Source organism: Argiope bruennichi, chromosome 2 (genome assembly GCF_947563725.1).
Source record: "Argiope bruennichi chromosome 2, qqArgBrue1.1, whole genome shotgun sequence".
NCBI classification, from domain to species: Eukaryota; Metazoa; Arthropoda; class Arachnida; order Araneae; family Araneidae; genus Argiope; species Argiope bruennichi.
Window position 1 is genome coordinate 94,481,567 of NC_079152.1, and position 19,583 is coordinate 94,501,149.

At 28.3% G+C, this 19,583-nt stretch overlaps 2 protein-coding genes across 5 annotated transcripts in view; one reads left to right on the plus strand and one right to left on the minus strand.

Annotated features, from left to right (window-relative positions):
• The window catches only part of LOC129961908 (potassium voltage-gated channel subfamily H member 8-like), a 437,717-nt gene that overhangs the window by 242,438 nt on the left and 175,696 nt on the right, over window positions 1-19,583 (minus strand). The gene's annotated exons all lie outside the window — the stretch shown is intronic.
• LOC129962257 (gephyrin-like) lies at window positions 17,760-18,299 on the plus strand. The gene has a single exon (XM_056076001.1). The coding sequence runs from the start codon at window positions 17,760-17,762 to the stop codon at window positions 18,297-18,299; it is 540 nt and encodes a 179-aa protein (XP_055931976.1).

Here is a 19,583-nt window from a genome sequence, read left to right on the forward strand (position 1 = left end):
AAATTAAAGCATGGAAATGTTCTTTTTTTTGTGACAGTGTTCATCATTAAAAATGGAATTTTAATCCAGCATAATTAATCCAGCATACCATAAATAACACCTCGTAGTCACTGTCACTTCAAAATTATTAATTTGAATTTCATTAAAATAATGAAAAAATATTTCTTTTATAAATTTATAGTATTCAGGAAACACTATCGAAACTACATATCAGTTGCATCATAAAAATGGTAAAATTCTGAATGTTAAACTAGCATAAAAATAATTTATGTGAGTTAGTTATGCGATCTTTGGAACATATCAGGATAAATCACTGAAATTTTTCTTATTATTTGATTCACTGAAATTTTCATTAAATTTTGGGCTTTGAAATGTTGACAATGTTCCTCAGTATCTTTGAAAGATATGTTGTTGTTGTTTCTAATGGCACTTGCCATGGAGAAGCTCGCTGACAAAGTCAGCAATTTTAAGCCAAGGAAACGTCTCTTATTTTTAGTAGCGCCAACTAGGGCCAAGAGTACGTCTTAGCTACTCACGCATTACATTTGCTTGCACACCCCTTTTTACAGGGGGGCACATTCACACATCTCGCAGAAAGAACAGGTGAAGAATAACCATTCCCGAACCGGGCCTCGAACCCAGGACGCCCAGATCACGGGAAAGACGCGCGACCCCTATGCCAGGACTCTGGCTTTGAAAGATATATGATGAAGCAAAAACTTCAAGTTTGTAAATAGAAATCCACAGATATTCTACTTTGTATATAAATAGATACAAATGAATGAAATTTTGAAGATTATTAAAAAAGAAATTTCTAGTTAATTACCAGTTCTTTTTTACTATCAATAACCCACCACTAGCCATGGTAACAGCTAACTCCATATCATTTTTGTACACTATAGGGTGACGAGAATCAAACACCATACCGAAAGATTTTCATTCCCATTCTGAAATACTACTAGGTGGAATTTACTCAATACTATTATTATTTCATTTTATAATCTGATAAATCATAATTCGTTTCTTCTTTCGTAAAACATAAAGTTAAGAGAAGTTTGACGATTTCATTATTATTTTAATCAATAAAATTTACTATTTCCTATTCACTTATACAAACAAGAAGTGAAAATCAAGACACGTGCTTGTTCCATTGCCAGTCCATAAAATCAAGATATGCTACTTTATATATATATATATATATATCGAAAAATTTGCAGTAGTTGAGAAATGACGCCATCAGATAATTTGTAATTTTTTGTTAAAGTTAAATAAAGTGCAATGTTTCCATTTCAAAATGGATTTAACAAAAAAGAACTATGTATTGCTTATTTATCATGAAATATATTCTAATTTACTTTTTAAATTCTTCATCCTTTCAGTATTTCATTGTTAAATAAAAGAGAAGAATTATTGCTCTTAAAAAAAGTTTTTATCTTCTCCGGCAATTAGAGAATTAGATTTTCATCCATTATTTTTCCTTCGCTTCCTTTTTCTCTTTCGAAACATGCGTTTCTGATGAATTAGATTTTTTTCAATTTTTGGAAGAGTTTCCCCATTAAATAACACTTTAACAAAGGACTCTCAGATTATAAAAATGTACTTTTTATGTATTGAAAATTTATAAATCATCGTCTGTCACCGATTTATATGAATATTTCCTTTATCAAATTTTATGCTGCAATTATACATAGAAAATGGAACTCTGATTTTGATCTATCTTGGCTAATGAGGAAACATTCTTAGACATTTTCTTTAATTTTTTTCCTCAAATAATGGTAACATTTATAAATATGTAGAACACATATGAAAATTTTCAGCTCAGAAGTTTTACAGAAGAAAGTACTCCGAGATTTTTTAACTAAATGCTGATAATCATTTTAACCTAACGCTAATAACCCTTTTTAATCTAACGAGAATTTTTTAACCTTTAGCTGATAATCTTTTTTTTATCTAACGACATTTTTTACCCTAAGGGTAATAACCTTTTTTAACCTAATGATTTTTTTTAACCTAATGCTGACACCAATTGAGGAAAATTTCGATATTTTTATTAAGATAAACAAAGTAAGTTTCCTGAATTCGAAATTTTTAATAATTAACTATCCAAAAGTCAACAAGCTTCTGTTTATCAATTACATCATTTGGAAAGGCATGCTGATATATCGACAAGAGTGTTTTGATCTTGCCTCACATATATATCTGATTACTTATGGAGCTAATAATAGCTGAAAAAGATTTCCTTATCTCACGCTCTTAATTTTTTTAAAATTTTCTCTGGCTAATTTAAAAGCAGTAAAATTAATGTTAATCGGGTAACGACGGAATATATTCCAAGCTTTATTTTGCTGTTCGTTAACAATGTTGCATTCTTTACTCCGCCAGGGTTTCCAAGGTTTTGGTATGTAATGTTTCACTCTAACGTTAGGGGAATTAGGAACTGCTTGAAGAAGTGCATTCGTGGCTTTGCTAACTGAATAATCGATATTAGTAGTATGACTCAGAACACTACTTCCGCTTTAGAATCAGTTTATATTTGCACAACACAAGGCAAAGTATTTCATGGTGCTTTTACATATGAATAACAAAAATTTATCAGAATATTGCAGATGAAATTGACTGAAATTAATCAAATTATCCTTACATAAAAAAAAATGAATATCTAAAGCAAAAAAAATCATTTTCTTACACTAAGGACGACAAAATGATACATTAATTCATTACGAATTGAATTACCAGATTCCAAGTTGGAATAAAATGCAATGCCAACTCTAAAATAAAAACACACTGGAAATGTAAAATTTATTAGCCGTGGCAACAATTAGATAAATGACTTCTTAAAATCAGGGGGCTTGTCTAGGAAAAGTTCCATTAGAAACAACAACAACAATTAGATTCGTCAACAAAATCTTGATAATAATAGAAAGTTGTGAAAATTGAGTCGAATTAACATCCTAGATTATTAATTTCTTTTATTTTTCGATTTAAGTAATCATCGTCTCTGTAAAATAATATAAATGAAAAATCATCGATATAATGCAAATCGCTCTTTAGCTTAAAAACTTACTTGATGACTAGAAAGGAGTAGCAAAAAATAAACACAAGATGTGAAACGTAGAGGATGGCTTTTAAAAGTAAGTACAGAAAATGGTATTTAACAAACAGAGACAATGATCATCAACTAACGTCTTGTCCTCCATCAACATGAAGGTTATTGAAAATTCCCATAAGAAAAATTAGCTGTGGTAACTGATTAATCTAAAAGTTTTTATTTGAAGGAGATAAATAAAAGACATCTTCACTAAACCTTCGTTTTTAACTATACAGCTTTTAACTATTTAGATGACTAAAGGAAAATTCCTGAGGCCTAAATGTCTATTACGTCAGGTGCTTCTTGCACCTTGGTTATAAACAATTGGATATTTTTGTTCTGTATGTTCAGAAAAATGTCTCCTATAAATCCAGACAGACTTGTATTTATTTAAGATCTTCTTTATAAATTTTAAAAGAATGACAGATCTACGATATAAAATTAATTAGCACTAGTTTGCGGGTTTTTCGTCTTCCCATCCGTAGACATTGCGTCATCGTTAGATGGAGATATTTTAAAACTATCGATATCATTATCATCATCTTTTTTAACTCTTTTAACAAAGTTTTCTTCCTTGAAGTACGCTTTATAATGGATTCTTTTATTTTCCCGTTCTCAATTCTTTTTTATTGCCTGAATTCTTGCCTTAGGCATTTCTTTTATTTCTTTGAGAAGTTTTGATGTGTGCTTTTTTTTGGTGACTCTGCTTTTTATTGTTTGATGTAAGTATACTAGATGTCTTCGAGTTCAGTTTATTAACAGTTTAACACCAAAGAAAGCATCAAAACTTCTGAAAGAAACAAAGGGAATGCCGATGGCAAGAATTCAGTTTATTAACAGTTTTTAGTGGGTTTATTATACAATTTTTTTTTTTTATATTATCTGTTCTGGATTATATGTTCTGATTTTCTGTTCTGGATTATATGTATTGAGTGTTTAACCTGTTGTGGATAATTTCTATTTTGGAATTTATATAACTATTGAGTTTTATTCGTGACATTTCAATGGAAATAGTTATGTATTATCAGGCGAAAGTTCATTTTGAACACTTGTTCAGTTTTCACAGCGTAGGCAGCTGCTGAGCATTGAAGAGCATGATATGGCACCAGATGATATAATAAATATTATAATAAATGTTTCAAGCTTCAGCTGAATATATATATATAACTAATATTTTGCATCTCTTTCTCATCGGTCAATTGAAGACATTTTTAGGAATACGATGGATGGTCTGCTTTATAGTTATTATAACGAGATAGTGATAGAAATTTTACTATTAAATCCAGTTTTTGAGCACTGATCGTATGTTTCATTATCATGACAAACTTTCAAAGAATGACCAGATTCTTGGCATTTAAAGTATTTAAACAGGCTGAGTGTATATGATTTAACAAGAAATACGATTGTGCGTGTATCATATATAATGATATTTTAAAATCTAATTTAAATCCTAATTAATTTCCAAAGTTTTATCTTAATTCAGCCCATATTAAATTCATTCTAAAAGGTTCTCTTATTCCCTGATCCCATTACAATTTTTCTATTTAATTAATACAACAGAAAGCTCAGTAAATATACTTTCGTGAGCGGTTCCCACGCTCCGAGTGAAGGGATAAAAAATTGCTAACCTTAAGAAATTCTTTTAAAAGATCTAACTCCCTTACCTAAATTCGACGCATGTAGGAATTCCCTACCAAAATCTCACAGTATATATTCACAGGGATGAAATTTTCAATAGCTTTTCCTCAATTTTCGCCCTGTGTCGTTCTCTGTCGATGTGATCGTCGCTTATGATTGTACATAAATCATGCCTCCCGGAATGAAATAAAACGAAGTTAAAAATTCAAAGTGTCTTCCTCGTCTTCGGCCACGATTCTGCTCCAAATATTATGGTTATATATATAATATTTTTGTAGTACAGTAATTTTAATGATAAGTATTAAGTAGTTATCTGACACTTTTCACCGAAAGGCTTTCACAAATAAGATTTTTGTTTCACCAACATTTAGTTATTTCTTCTTCAGAATCGAATTGGAATTCAGATTCTTAAGTTACATTGTCATGATGGCATAGAAATTTATGAGAAGAGCCGGTTAAAAGCTCGCCAACTGACTTCAGCGCTTGTAATAAATTATCTTAATTCAGAGATTTGAGTTCCATTAGTATGTTACTAAATTTTGTTTTCATAGACTATTTCAAAATCATTCCAAGAACTGTTTTATATATTATGGTATTTTCAATTTCTTATTACAACAAAAAAATGCGATATTCAAATGTTGATTCAAAAGAGAATTTCGTGGATACTCGTCAACACTTTTGATTGTTTACATTTTCTATCAAACTATCAAAATGTCGCTATATTGACATATATATAATGTTGTATAAGTGTAATATCAGCTGTAGCATAATAAAATATGTGGAATAAATGCATAATAAACTATCTTTTGTAAAATTTTGACCATTCATTTTTTTAAAAGAAGCGATCTTATACCATCAAAATCATAACAAAACAAGAAAAAATAATTGCAAATAAGAGTGTTTCAGAAATATTTTTAAACATATATTTAATTTCGCATTATATTTGCTTGAAATGAATAAATAAATTCATTTTTTACTATATAACACATTATAATAGTACAAACTTACAACCACAATAAATCTATCAGTTCAGTATTGATCCTGTTTTAAGAAGACGTATAGCTATTAAAGCTTATTTCTAAACATCATTCAATTATTATAGGACAAAATTAAAATTGTGAATGATTACAATTAATTTGTAGTTCCAAATGATTTTATTGAAATCGATTACTTTGTTACACTTTTTCCCTTGGATATAGTATAATTGAATTTTTTCATCTTTTTTTATAGCTGCATTATTTTACTACCTATAAATATTATGGCAACTGTAATATTTCATTCTATTAATGAGAAATACATATTTAATGGGCTTCCTGTGCAATAAAGGCATTTTTTCATAAACTTTAAAGTAATCTATTTGATTTTTATTTATTTTTGCCTATTTAGATCTAGAAATATTACAAAATTTGTCCACAATTTTATCTTATATATTGAATTAGCTTGAGCAAATAAATACATATAAAAGTTTATTTTAATCATAAAAATAAAATGTATGACATTACATTTTTATATTCAATAACCAATTCTAAGTGAATAATATTATATATATATATATTATGAAAAAGCGAAAGGGAGACCGGACCAGAAGTCCAATGACCTCAGCTGAAGGCAAAGATATGCGTAGGAGCAGATTTATATGTTTTCACTGCTATAAATTCAATAAACTTTTCTTAAAAATAAATGGACTGAACGTTTCGTAAAAGAAGGGCGAAAAGCAATCTAAAGTTCAATCTTTCGTTGTCAAGTGTTAGCATCTTTTCGTGTGCACATAAGGCAAGAGCAGTTGCACTTTTCCAGCTCCGGAATTTATTGATCAGACGCACTTAGATGCCGAAGAGAAACCCAACGCCAGATTTCAGTGCCGCTGAATTAACCGTAAGAAAAACAGATCAGAACCCAACACTGCTGCGTGCACTGAAGAAACTTTAATCGAAATTTAGAGAACTTGCTGGAGGCAGCAAAAAGCATTCTTCCCTCCACTTATTTCCTATAAAATGATTTTCGGAAACGCTTCAGTTCAGATCCCACTTTACTCCGAAATTAGCGGCACCAAATTTAATTCTGTCGCTCGGATCGCAATAATAATTTAACATAAAAGCCTGGCCTTTCACATTTTCACTTTTTTTGTTATTATTCTCTGAAATTCATAAATTACATGGCGTATTATTAATAGCCAAGGAAATTGGATTCTTTCCACACCTTTGTTTAAGAAAATAATGGAAATTTTATCATAGTGAGATAGAACCAATATGTTGATTCATAGGAACTATATTTTGAGGAAATTTATCAATTAAATTTAAAGAGCCTCGAGGTATGTTTTAAAGATTAGAATTGATGAATTCATTTTCCTATTTTCGATCTGCTAATGAAAACTGAATAAAATGGGAAATCTTATATGTAAATTCAAACACTTATTGAAATTAAATTTTGGTGTAAAAAATAATGTCTGTATCTTTTCAATAAAAATATATTACATATCCTTAATTATTTTATTTAGAAAGAAGACACAAAAGTATATGCCATTAGACAAATGACGTAAATGGAATTGTGTGGCATATTACGTTTTCCCGGTGTTGAAATAACTAATTTAAATCACCAAATAATGAACTTGGCTTTTAACAAAGTGAATAGAAGTTGCTTGATAATTCATATCGATCTTTAGAGGAAACCATTTGGGCTTAAAACTCTCTTTCATTACGTAATTTACGTCATTAATTCTTAATTACGTAATTAATTCTTGGATAATGATGCGTAATAAGAAATAGGCTTTCCAAAATTTTAATTCGATTTTTAATTAATTAAAAATTAATAAAAAAATTAACATTTTAAGTCAGTAACTTCAGGTTTATATAAATACGTGAAATTATTTTTACACGATCTTAAAATTTAAAAAAATTTTAAATTAGTTTTTTTTAGTGATAAAAATTTTATTTCTACGCAATTTTTGCTTTTCCGTATACGAAATACAGAAAAAACATTTTGATCGTTACAAAATTTGAATCCTAGATTTCGACGTCAACATTTTAGACCTTTCCGAGCTCGGAAAACACAATTTTGGCTTTACATCTATTCATCTGGCTTCTGTCTTTGTGTGAACATAACTCAAAAACGCAAAGACATCAACGAATGAAATTTGGTATATGGAAATTAAGATTAAATTAGAGTGACCTTGTAGATTTCTAACAAATTTTGAATGAAATTCTTTCAGAGGAAGTCTGCCTGTCTGCCTGCCTGTTTGAATATGCAATAACTACCAAACGAAAAGAGCTAGATAAATGAAATTTGGTGCACATATTTAACATTTAAAATGCAGATTCTCATCAAATTTCGAGCAACTTAAGCATTCATACAATGTACATTCATACATAAACGCATATATTTGACGCATATTTGACTGCAACTAGAGTTCCACGTCAAATTGGGGTTTCAATAGATAGAAAAAAAATGTGCAAAATACGAATTCGCATTGTAGATTCAGCGTAGATGCAGAAAAAAAAACAGAAAAATGCAGATTCCCTCCAAGGCTCAATATTTCGCAATTTTAATTAATCAATACCAAGCAAGGCATTTGCGATCTCACCCACGCTCCACAGTTTTATACAGTAGGGGGGGGGGATGACATGATATTTATTGAAGAGTATGCAAGAAAATTTTGGGGAGAACACTAAAAAAATCAATTTTATTTAATTTCATGAAATTTCATCATTATTTTTTAAAACAATTTTGCAACAATGATTTTCTTGTATATAACAGCGTACATCTGAATACCTAAATCACGAACAATAAAATTGAATATTTTAATATATGTGAGCATTTATGCTACATAATTTTAATACATTTTAAAATATTATTTGTTTAACATTTTTTTTAAACTAACAAGCACAAAATACAAAGACAGTATAATGTGATCAAGGAGAATAAATCCTGAACAATGTCCCACTTTGATGTTTTGTATTAGAGTTTCAACGTTTGTTTCTTCTGAGTTTGTTGTTTTCTTCTTCTTTCCATTTTTTTAAAAATTAAATATTGCCTTCCTCTTTCAGACTAAATGGGTCTGAGCAGAGCGACATATTCAATTGTTGCTGTAAACATCTGTTAAATATATTTTCTACAATTTTCTAAAACGCTATCTAACTTTTTCTTTCAATTAACTATTTTAATGAGTGGGTAAAAATTTTACATCGGCATTTCTGGAGATTTTATACAATTATTTGCAAATTATTTTAAGAACTAGTCGTGATGTCGTGAAGAAAATTACTAAAAATTCTTTCAATTTAAAATATTATCAAAAAATCGATGATAACACACTTATGACAATGAATTAGCTAATATATTTATTAGACATATAATTTAAATATTGAAAATATTAAAGATTAGATTAACGGCCAAAGAATTTCTTAACAGCAATGTGCATAAAAATATATTGAAGATTACGGATGTATGACAATTGTTTAAAGATGTAATAGATAACATATCCTCTGTAAATTAGTTTTAAATATTATTATTGTCAAAACAAGATATCGATCTTAGTATGTATAGTAACAAAATCGACTTATTTTATACAAATCTTTATGCGACTTTTCATAAAATATAATTTAAAATTTCATTATTTTAAATTATCCGCGTCATGAATACCGTAATAGTTTGTGATGACGTTTTCCCGATGTTTAATAATTTTTCTCTATCGATATTATCACTGTCCTTGTAACAAAACGCAGATTGATCATTTGCTGGAATTTCATTTCCAGCAATTGATCTATTTATCCTTTTATTGTTTAATTGCTCAAGGCATATTTTTGGGGGGAAGCAATTCTCAGATAAGCAACGAGTTATAATGCATCTTACTTCTTCGGTAATTTTAAGCATTACCTTTTGAAATGAAAAAATGCGACCTAATTATTGCATGATAAGTGTTTTCAACTAACAACCATATGCGCATTATATAATTTGCACTATAATGCCACACTTTTGCATTCTGAATCAAAACGATGAGCATGCATTCTAGAATCAAAACGACACAAAGTGCAAAATGCTGAATCACGTGAGCAATAATCGTCGATTGCGACTTCGTTAAATTATTTTTGGTTTAAATAAAAAACTTTTGACGAATTTTTATTCCTCGAAATGCATGTTTGCTCTTAAATCAAATTACTTTCGTCATTTTACTTTCTTAATACTTACGACAGCATACATTTCTTTCCTTTCTTATAAACGCTACATGAATATGATAAGTGAAAGTGTAATAATAAATTAAGTTACTGTGAATATAAAGCCGGTTTAATTAGGAAAAGAAATATTTTATTTTATAATTATTTAAAAATTTAGAAAACATTGATGAAGGTGGGTAATTTTAAAATTCTTATATTTCTACTTCTCTTCATTTAACTTTATTTTTAATTTCATGAAATTTGCTCTTAGATTCTCATCTCAACTTTTCATCGAACAATTTTACTGAGTTTGACAATTCAAATTCCAATGGCTCCTATTGTAAATTACCAAAACGATTTCGAAAATTTTCGGTTTTTTTTTTTTTTTTTTTTTTTCAAATATGCATTATAATATTATTATCAGTATGATAATATTATTCACTGACACATTTTGCTCAGTAATAATTAAAATAAATAGTGTTTGAATCATTGTTATACGATTCAAATTTTGATTTATAACAGAATTTGATACATCTGGTGCCAGATTGATGTATTGGACAATATTAAGATATATGAAAAAAGCCAAAAGGCTGATGAATGGTTCTTAGTATCATTTTTCATAGATTACCCGTCTGCGAGTCGCTAGAAGTGTCTTCAACTGGTAATAAATAGTTCCTCTTTACTTGCTATTTTTCTATGTCCGTGATCAATTCTCGCCAAATAAAATATTTTATCAACCTGTCATGCCAATTACGATGCCAATCCCAACGCGAATGTGATAAAAGTGGTTTTGTTCCTTGATTTCTTTAAAGCATTTGTCTTGATGTGAATGTTATGCAATTGATATAAGTAAAAAATATTTAATGATAGAAATAATGGTATGATGATGGTATTAATATGAAATAACCAAACTTATTTCGGCTGAAAATGATTTATGATACTTTAACTCTCCCATTTTTAAATATCTGTTTAGAATTGAGACCTTCATTCGCATTTTATGTCAAAGTTTGTGCAATAGTTCAAAAATTTCTGTAAGGAAATAAATTTGTATTTAAATGCAATACTCAAATACCTACGCTCAACAATATTATATACAACACTGTGATACGATTCTATGCTATCTTAGGTAATACTAGCGAACAGATATCATCAGTTAACAAGTAAGTATGAAAATTAAGAAAAATTTATAATAAAAATCAGTAACTGAATTAATTTAGTTTTACTGATTAGTGTATGAATTAATTATCAAACCAACCAGCATTAAAATTCATTAAACTTATAAAAATTTAACTATCTGAAAAAGAGCGTATCTCAGATTTAAAACACAACTCAGAATATCTTAATGCAATATTATTAAATGTAATAACTTATTAAATCATTTGCACTAGTTTTTGAGCCAGCATCTGAGCAATGCCGTACCCAAGCCACGACCAACGACACCGTATTGTGTAAAGCGATATTGGACACATGCACCTTACCCTCCAGAGCAATTTTACATAACGGTTAATCTATATTCTAGTTTATATTATTTTTATACATTCATAATCATTTCTGGTCGAATAAAATATTTTCTCAATTTACTATGTTAATTTTGATGTCAATTCCTACGACAGACAGACATAATAGACAGTAACGAGCAACGAAGCGCAAGTTTACGTGAAGCTCAGTTGCAGCGCCACCTATTGTGTGAAGAGACAGCAGTCACATGCTTCTTACCCTCCAGACTTATTTCGCCTCATGGTTAATTCTTTTCTCTTTATACTTGTATCAACCCGTAATTAAATAAACGAAGGTTAAAAGCTTGATGGTGACATATTTTATTAAATTAATTTCACTTTTCGTAATTAGCCATTAAAAAGACAAAACGCTTTTACTTTCTTAAATGAAAAAATATTAATAATAAAGAATTTGCACTAAACTATTTGCATTTCGGCATCTAAATGATATTTTTTAATTGAAAGATGACAGGATGAAATGATTATTTCAATTAAATTCTTCCTCTCAATTTTCAATAATTGAACTTAATCAAAGAATAAGAAGACAGGGACGATAATGATAGATTAATTGTTTATTTGTTTCAATGTGCAATTAGTTACCGTATTTTATGGCAACAACTTAAAAAAAAAACTCTGCTAAGTAGGTTAGATGTTGAATATTAAATTGAAAGATGTTTCATTTGTTGAATGTTAAATTTCATATTTAGAATTAAGAGTTTAAATTTATTCTTATGGATTCTACGGTGGTTATAGTAGCTGAATTGTTTTCACTAAATATGGTCTGGTACAAATTGTGTAAATCTTTTACAGACTATAAGAATTCTAATTGTCTATCAAAATAAATATATCTACAATAATAATATTCGCCAAATTAATTTTTTTGTTAATGTATCATGGCATGTATGACGAAGTGCTTTATTGCAAAAGAAGGAACAAAGAGATAAGTCACTTTTCAAGATGCACAAGAGACAACGAATCTTTGCTCCTGGTGACTTGAGAATTAGAAAGAGGCATTTTCTGTTTTCTTACATAATTCCTAGTTTTAAATGACTAGTTACATATTTATTCACATCAAAATATACGGATCTTTAAAGGATTCCTCTCGAGGAAAATAAGTGTACCCTAAAATTAAAGGTCTTTTAGAACATTTTATTTATCCCTAGCTTATATCTAGAACTGCTCGAGATATAATTATTATGTTTTTTACTTATGAAGAACCAATGCTTTGCTCAGTGGTCACAAAAATTTCATTAAGTCATTGCTTATACATTAGTATTTGTATGCAAAATTCGATGTATGTGTTGCATACGAAAAAAGTAAAAATATATTTAATATGCAGATATCAAATTACAGCGCATCTGTAAACCAATAATTTGCTTTCAATTCAAAAATGTTATTTTTATAAAATATTAAGAGAAGACTACGTTGTTGTCCGGGATGGAGAATTATTAATCATATCAAAATCAAAGTTACAAAGTTACATAAATAAAGCTATAAAAATAAAGTAAAAAAACAATAATAATTTTACTCGGATTTTTTTTCGTGTTAATGCTACGACTTATAGAACTATAAACGATAAATAATTAAGATGAACAATATAAACTGAAAATTAAAAAGAAAGAGAGAAAATGCAATTGGAACGTTTGTTGCAAACAATGTTATTTGAATTTTAATTTTATAGAAATAACTAAGTGACTACATCTCGACCTCCCCTTAATAATATTATAATGTATCCGCCCTTTAAATTCAATGAATAATCGAAACTACAGGAAATAAATTCCTTTTTTTTTTAAAAAACTCTCTAAAGTATATATTTTTTGAGATTCTCAGAAAGCAAAATTTCTCCAATAGTTAAATAGTTATAATTTAAAAATAATTATACAACATATTTTTAAACCTTGTGAGATATAATTAATATGTGTTTAATTACATTTAATATTACGTAAACAAGCGCGTGTGTAATTAAGTTTAATAATAGATAAACATTTTAATATTTAATTCATCATTTGCTGAATGTTTAAACACAGTCAGTTTAAACATTCAGTAACCGTTAAAAATAAGAATACAAATTAAATTAAATTTTATTAATTAGAAACCTTAAAATATTTTTCGAGTTATTAACAATGAAGAACGTTTTTTAAGGTAAAATAAATCTTATTTATCTCTCTCCCTTTCATACGTTTTGGTTCATTAAAACCTTATATACTAAGGTAATATTTAATGCTACCATGTTGTTTACTGGTGTAATATTCTGCAAGTGTAATGTTTTTAATTAAGAAAAATTTACTATATATAGTAATTAATTGCTATGACAGTTTCTTTGAAATCTTTCTTTTGCTTTATGCTCTTAAAAGAAAAATTGAAGAAAATCTATTCAAAAGTTTGGATTTCTGTTGGAAGAAAAAAAACACCAGTGGAGTTTAATTTTTTTAATTAATAAAAATTTACTAAATTAATAAAAATTCTTGAACAATCAACAAACAAAATAAGGGAATTTAAAGTCATTTTTGTGGAAGTTAATAAATTTGTATGATAAATATTTATGTCATTAGCAAAAAATCAATGAGATTTCATGAACGGTCACATTGACTAATTTTAAATCAGTAGTCGAATTACAACTAAAATAAAAATTGAAAGAACAGCCTTAAAGGAAGAGATTTATAGGGAAAGATAAAGAATAGAAATATTTTTCTCTGATAAAGAAAATTACGTGACGAAATCTCCAGTAGCATTTTAGATCTTTATCATGCCATGGGTTCGTTAAATATGCATTATGAGGTGGAAGATTGATATTGATCGAGGGACGGAAGAAACGCGTTTGCTGTTTACATAGCTCCTCTCTGAAATACATTTACTTGGGAAAACATCGCAGACTAACTGTAACTGTTCCGATTGTAAAATATTTCACCTGAGAGTCTAAACTCCGACTTTCCTCTGAATACAGGTTTTTAATACAAGTAGCTCGGAAAATAGTTTGAATGTGTTGATAAAGTTGAAATGGAATTTATTCTAGAAAACTCTTCTATGCAAACTGTTTTTGCCCTTTTCAATTTTAAAGTATACATACATTAAAAGGTATTATAATCTTAAAAAATTACTATACTTAAACATTTAATGAAAATTAATATTTTGTATTTTTTATGGTTTGCAATATCAATTTTTAAAATTATATTTGGATTAATTATAATTGGAATTTCGCCATTACACTAAATTTGCAAATGTATATGAAATTTTGAGCGAAATCCACTAAAAGAAAACTTTGTTCATCTCTATACGAACAATTTAACCCTTTACTGAGGAGGTGAAATTCTAGGGCTTAACTGGAAAGGTGCGGTCTACGAGACCGCATTTCATTTACATTCAAATTAAATTTTCTAATGAATGTATTAGTATGAAAAGCTGCCAGTATACTTTGCATATATTTTTCTTGATATATAGACATGTTTTAGAAATGTTTAAAAACATATTATCATTTAAAAAAGTAAATGCGTTGGAACATACATTTTCTTCACAAATTACAAGTTAAAATAAATAATATTTTTGAAAAAACATATTACTTTTTATACTTTATAAATCATATTTTTTTTACAGTATATGAAGGTATATAGAAAACAATATAATGTAAAATTCAACAACTATATGAAAAATTTAAAAAAAAAATTGACAATGGGTAACATTGGCCCTTTTTTTAGCGGCTGGTGTGACTTTCATAGCACGGTTTTCTAGGTCATTTTAAACATACCAGTTAAGAACTAGTATAAAAATCAACCTATAAATTCTGTATACATATATCTTGGTATATTTATATATTTTATAAATTTTTCAAACTACATTATCACTAGAAAAATTAATTATGTTTGAACATTCATATCAGAATCAGTTGAATGCGAACTTTCATCGAAGAACTCTTCTGTACAAGTATCCTTATCACTAAAATCACTTTCTGCTTCATTTAAAAGTGTCTGGAGCCCTGCCTCATAATCGGATCAGTAAATTGGATGATATTTCAGGGCCCAAGTTTTAGCGACATCTGCTAAGCCTTGTTTATCACTGTGACTTTAACAGGGAGGTGAGGTCTTAGAGACCGCTCTTAAAGAAATAACTGAATTATTTTAAATAGCATCCGCTGAAATCGGTCGAAAAAGTGCACGTGCATTGAAGGTCACAAAACAGGAAGCTACAGGGTCAATCCATTCAATTGAGCTAAAAATAGAATAGGTGTGACCGAAAATCCATCGCTAGCGGTCCCAGCGTCCCCAGTTAAAGGTTAAATCATAAACTTAAAGGGGCAAATAAACAGAATTTCCTCGTTGATCTTTATATCCAAATTAGGAATCTTTAGAAGAGTCAAATAACATAAAAACAAATCATCCAAATTGAAAACATTGAAGATTTCCTTATCTTCTGTTAGTACAAAATGATAAACAATATTCTTATGATAACATCGCGACATTGGTCAGCATTCAGAGCATCGAACCGCACAGTAGGAATATTGGGCAATATCTTTTGCCAATAGGGTCTAATTATCCATTTTTGTCCTTATACATAGAAATCGATAACGAAAATACATACACACATATACACAACATGAGTTAGATTAATTAAATTTGGTATATGACCTTTTAGTTAAACTCTAGATATAAACATCAAATTATGTTTAGAATCTAGGAACAATAAAAAAAAATGTGTGAGAGAGATATATAATATACATTCCATGTAGAATCCCCCCCCCCCCATTTGAGGTCAAAGAATGAAAGGGTTCCACTCATAACCATGATTTGCTGTTTCCGAGATATGAGGTTCGAATGTGATTGCTTTTAAAATTGTAGGATTTTATGAGCGTTATTAATTTTCTGAATCCATTTACTATTTTTTTGTTTGATTTAATTTATGAACCTCCTAATTTCAACATTACGTTGAAAAATGATACTTCAATATTTGCAAAACGATGAGTGCTTGTCGTAGCTTTTGGTATTTAACTTAAACAGAGTATTTTTTGGAATGTTTCCTATAAAGTTCGGATGCGTTTCCTATAAAGTTTTCTCAAAAGCATTTTATTTTAAAAGTTAAAAAAATTAACTTTTTTGACTTATTTTATTTTAAATAAATAATCAAATGAGGATAAAAGATATTTTATTGAAAATAGGATTATTTTAAAGCAAAAATATATACAAACAAGTACAAGCTATATAGTGACTTCATGACAAACACTTAAAAATGTAAATATTAAGGTGTCTTATTCTTAACAAAATTGATCAACAGTTTTCATAATTTAACTCACGATGCAGTATTCGATAAAATTTGGTGAATTTAAAATATAGGTAATACAGTGTTGTGCATTGCCGTACAATAAAGGACACTTAAATGAAAAATTATGTTAATGGATTAACAAAATCACAAATTCGATCGAATTATTAAAATAAAAGTAATGTTTTAGTGTCAGAATTTTAATTTAGAACTACTTAATTCAATTTACTTCATTCTTTTAACTCGGTTTTCTCTTTAATATTGAAGTAAAATATTACATATATTTTTCAGCCTTCATAATTATCAAAAATATTTTACATTATTATGGTGTTTCTAGGAGCAAGCAAAACAATAACTCAATTGTAATGAACTAGAATGATTACGTTAATGCATCAATTTACAAATGAATGAGAGGGAATTGAATACCTACAACAGATGATGGATTGAAAGACGCAATTTCTCGATATTTTTACTTTATTGTCAACTCGGCTTTACTTTGTAACTAGATCCTTGCAAGAAATCTGTAGATTTCTGTAGAATATTTTAACCAAATTCATTAGTAGTGAGGGGTAATCGAATAAGTGATTTGAAAAATTATCTATAGAGGCCATGCAGACATTTGTCGATAAAATTGCTCACGCAAAATATAGTCTTAGAATTTCGAATATGCCTTTGTATAATATCTGAATACATATTTATTCGTTATATTTCCAAAAAATAAAACAAAAGTTTCAAAAAGTTTCTTACCTAATTATGAATGACGGAAAAATGAATACCGGAGCCAAATTAATCATCGAAAAAAGACAGTTTGGCGCATTTTCAACGTTACTGGCAACCCGGCATTATTCTTGTAACCTGCACAGGGCTACACTGACAGCAGAGCGGCGAGAGAATAGTCTAAAGAACTACATTTTCGACTTGGGGATTCGATTCCATGCGCTTACAATTGATTCGTTACGTTAGACTCGTTCTATACTTTTGGCTTATCGCTGTTTACAAATATTGTATTTATCGCCGGTTGCTGTCCACGTTCTGAAATAATATTGTCAAGAAAATTTATTATTATAAAAAAATTACAGCGTAACTTGCAGAAAGTTTAATTGAAAGTTAATCTGTTTCTGAACTCTTGCAAGTAAATTAAATATGGCCAGCGAGATAAGCGGTTACAGTGTTGGAGTTCTTGTTGTCAGTGATACTGCCAGCAAAGGAGAAAAACAAGATTTTAGTGGTGATAATTTAGTTAACATTTTGAAAACAAAGAAATATTTTCCTGTTCTTTCAGTTGAACAGCACTGTGTAGCGGATGAATTTTCCGAAATAAAAGAAGTCCTTGAAGTATGGAGTGATAAGAAAAATATTGATCTAATATTGACAGTAGGTGGTACAGGATTCACACCTAGAGATATTACACCTGAAGTAACTAAAGCAGTTATTGAGAGAGAGGCACCACATTTGGCATCTCGAATGGTTCTAGGATGCTGTGAAAAATCAAAATTTTCAGTTTTATCAAGAAGTGTATGTGGAATGCGAGGCCAGAGTTTGATATTGAATCTTCCTGGTAGTGTTAAAGGATCTACAGAATGTTTTGATATGATTGCATCTGTTCTACCTCATGCTCTTGATCAGTTAAAAGGTCGAACAAAACGTGTAGCTTCTCTTCATACTGAAATTCAAAAGAACTGATTATAAAACTATATTAAAAATATTTTTTATAATATTTAAAAAAAAAAGATTTGGTGTTTGCAAATGTGTTAAAAAAATATGCTCTTTAGTATCATTTTATATTATATTGCCGCAAAAAATAATGAAGTTGAAATGTATAAATATAATTAAATTCCAGTTATGAAGTAAAATAAATTGAGATATATAGGGAAAGAAATCAGTTAAATAACTAATTTTATTTATTTCCATATGATTTTCTGTAAACTCATGTTATATATATATATTATATTTGTTGATATTAGAACCTGGAAATTTTATTTTAATTATAGTAATGAATGAATTTAAATGGAATTTAATATATTACCATCAGATACAACCATATCATGAAAATGTTAATAATTTGATTCTAGTGTTATATAAATTCCAATTTGGATACATCAACAATGCAAACAATTAATTTGACTAACATCTTCTATGTATGTATATGTTATGTATGTGCTTCTATTGTTACCTATTTCATTTGTAATTATTCAGTGCTGTATATTAGAGCATATATAATTTTAATGTGGAATGGAATATGTAATCAAATCCTTTTTAGTAAGCATTTAGAGGATTCAAGAATTAATGTCAGTTTGTTCTTTGAAAGTCTGAAAAAAACTAATCAGATCCAGTAGTGTAAAATATATATATATATATATACATATAAAGCATTTAATATATTTCAATAATATTGCTGGTCTTCTAAAGAAGAACCAAACAGGTATAAAATAATGTTCAGAACTATTATATATACTGTTTGGTGAACTAGTTGACAAAATGTAGAATATATGTTCAGTTTATTTAGTAATTAAATTTTAAATGAAAAAATCGAATTTTAAACCTAGATTTTAAGAACAATTCTATACTAAATTAAGAAATCTAGAAAAAAAAAATACCTATAGAAGTTTTATACAAAGGTCAAAGCCAACTTTATTTGATGTCGCTTTTATTCATTAAAATTGCATATAAAAGAGTTACAAATATAGATAATATGCATAATTGAATATAGTATATTTTAATTAACTCAAAATAAGTTTAAAATTAATAGAAGTAAATGCTTACTTTTCAAAACTTATTAAATTACTGACCATTTTTGAAAATATGAGGCAATATGTGCACATAAAGTAAATCAATAAAGTTTGCTGAATCGATGACATTTCCTCTATGTTAGTTTACAGAAGCTATAGAATAGTCTTAGTAAAAATTCATCCTATAGCATATATATAACTATTAATATTGTAAACATTTCCTTTTCTATATATTATT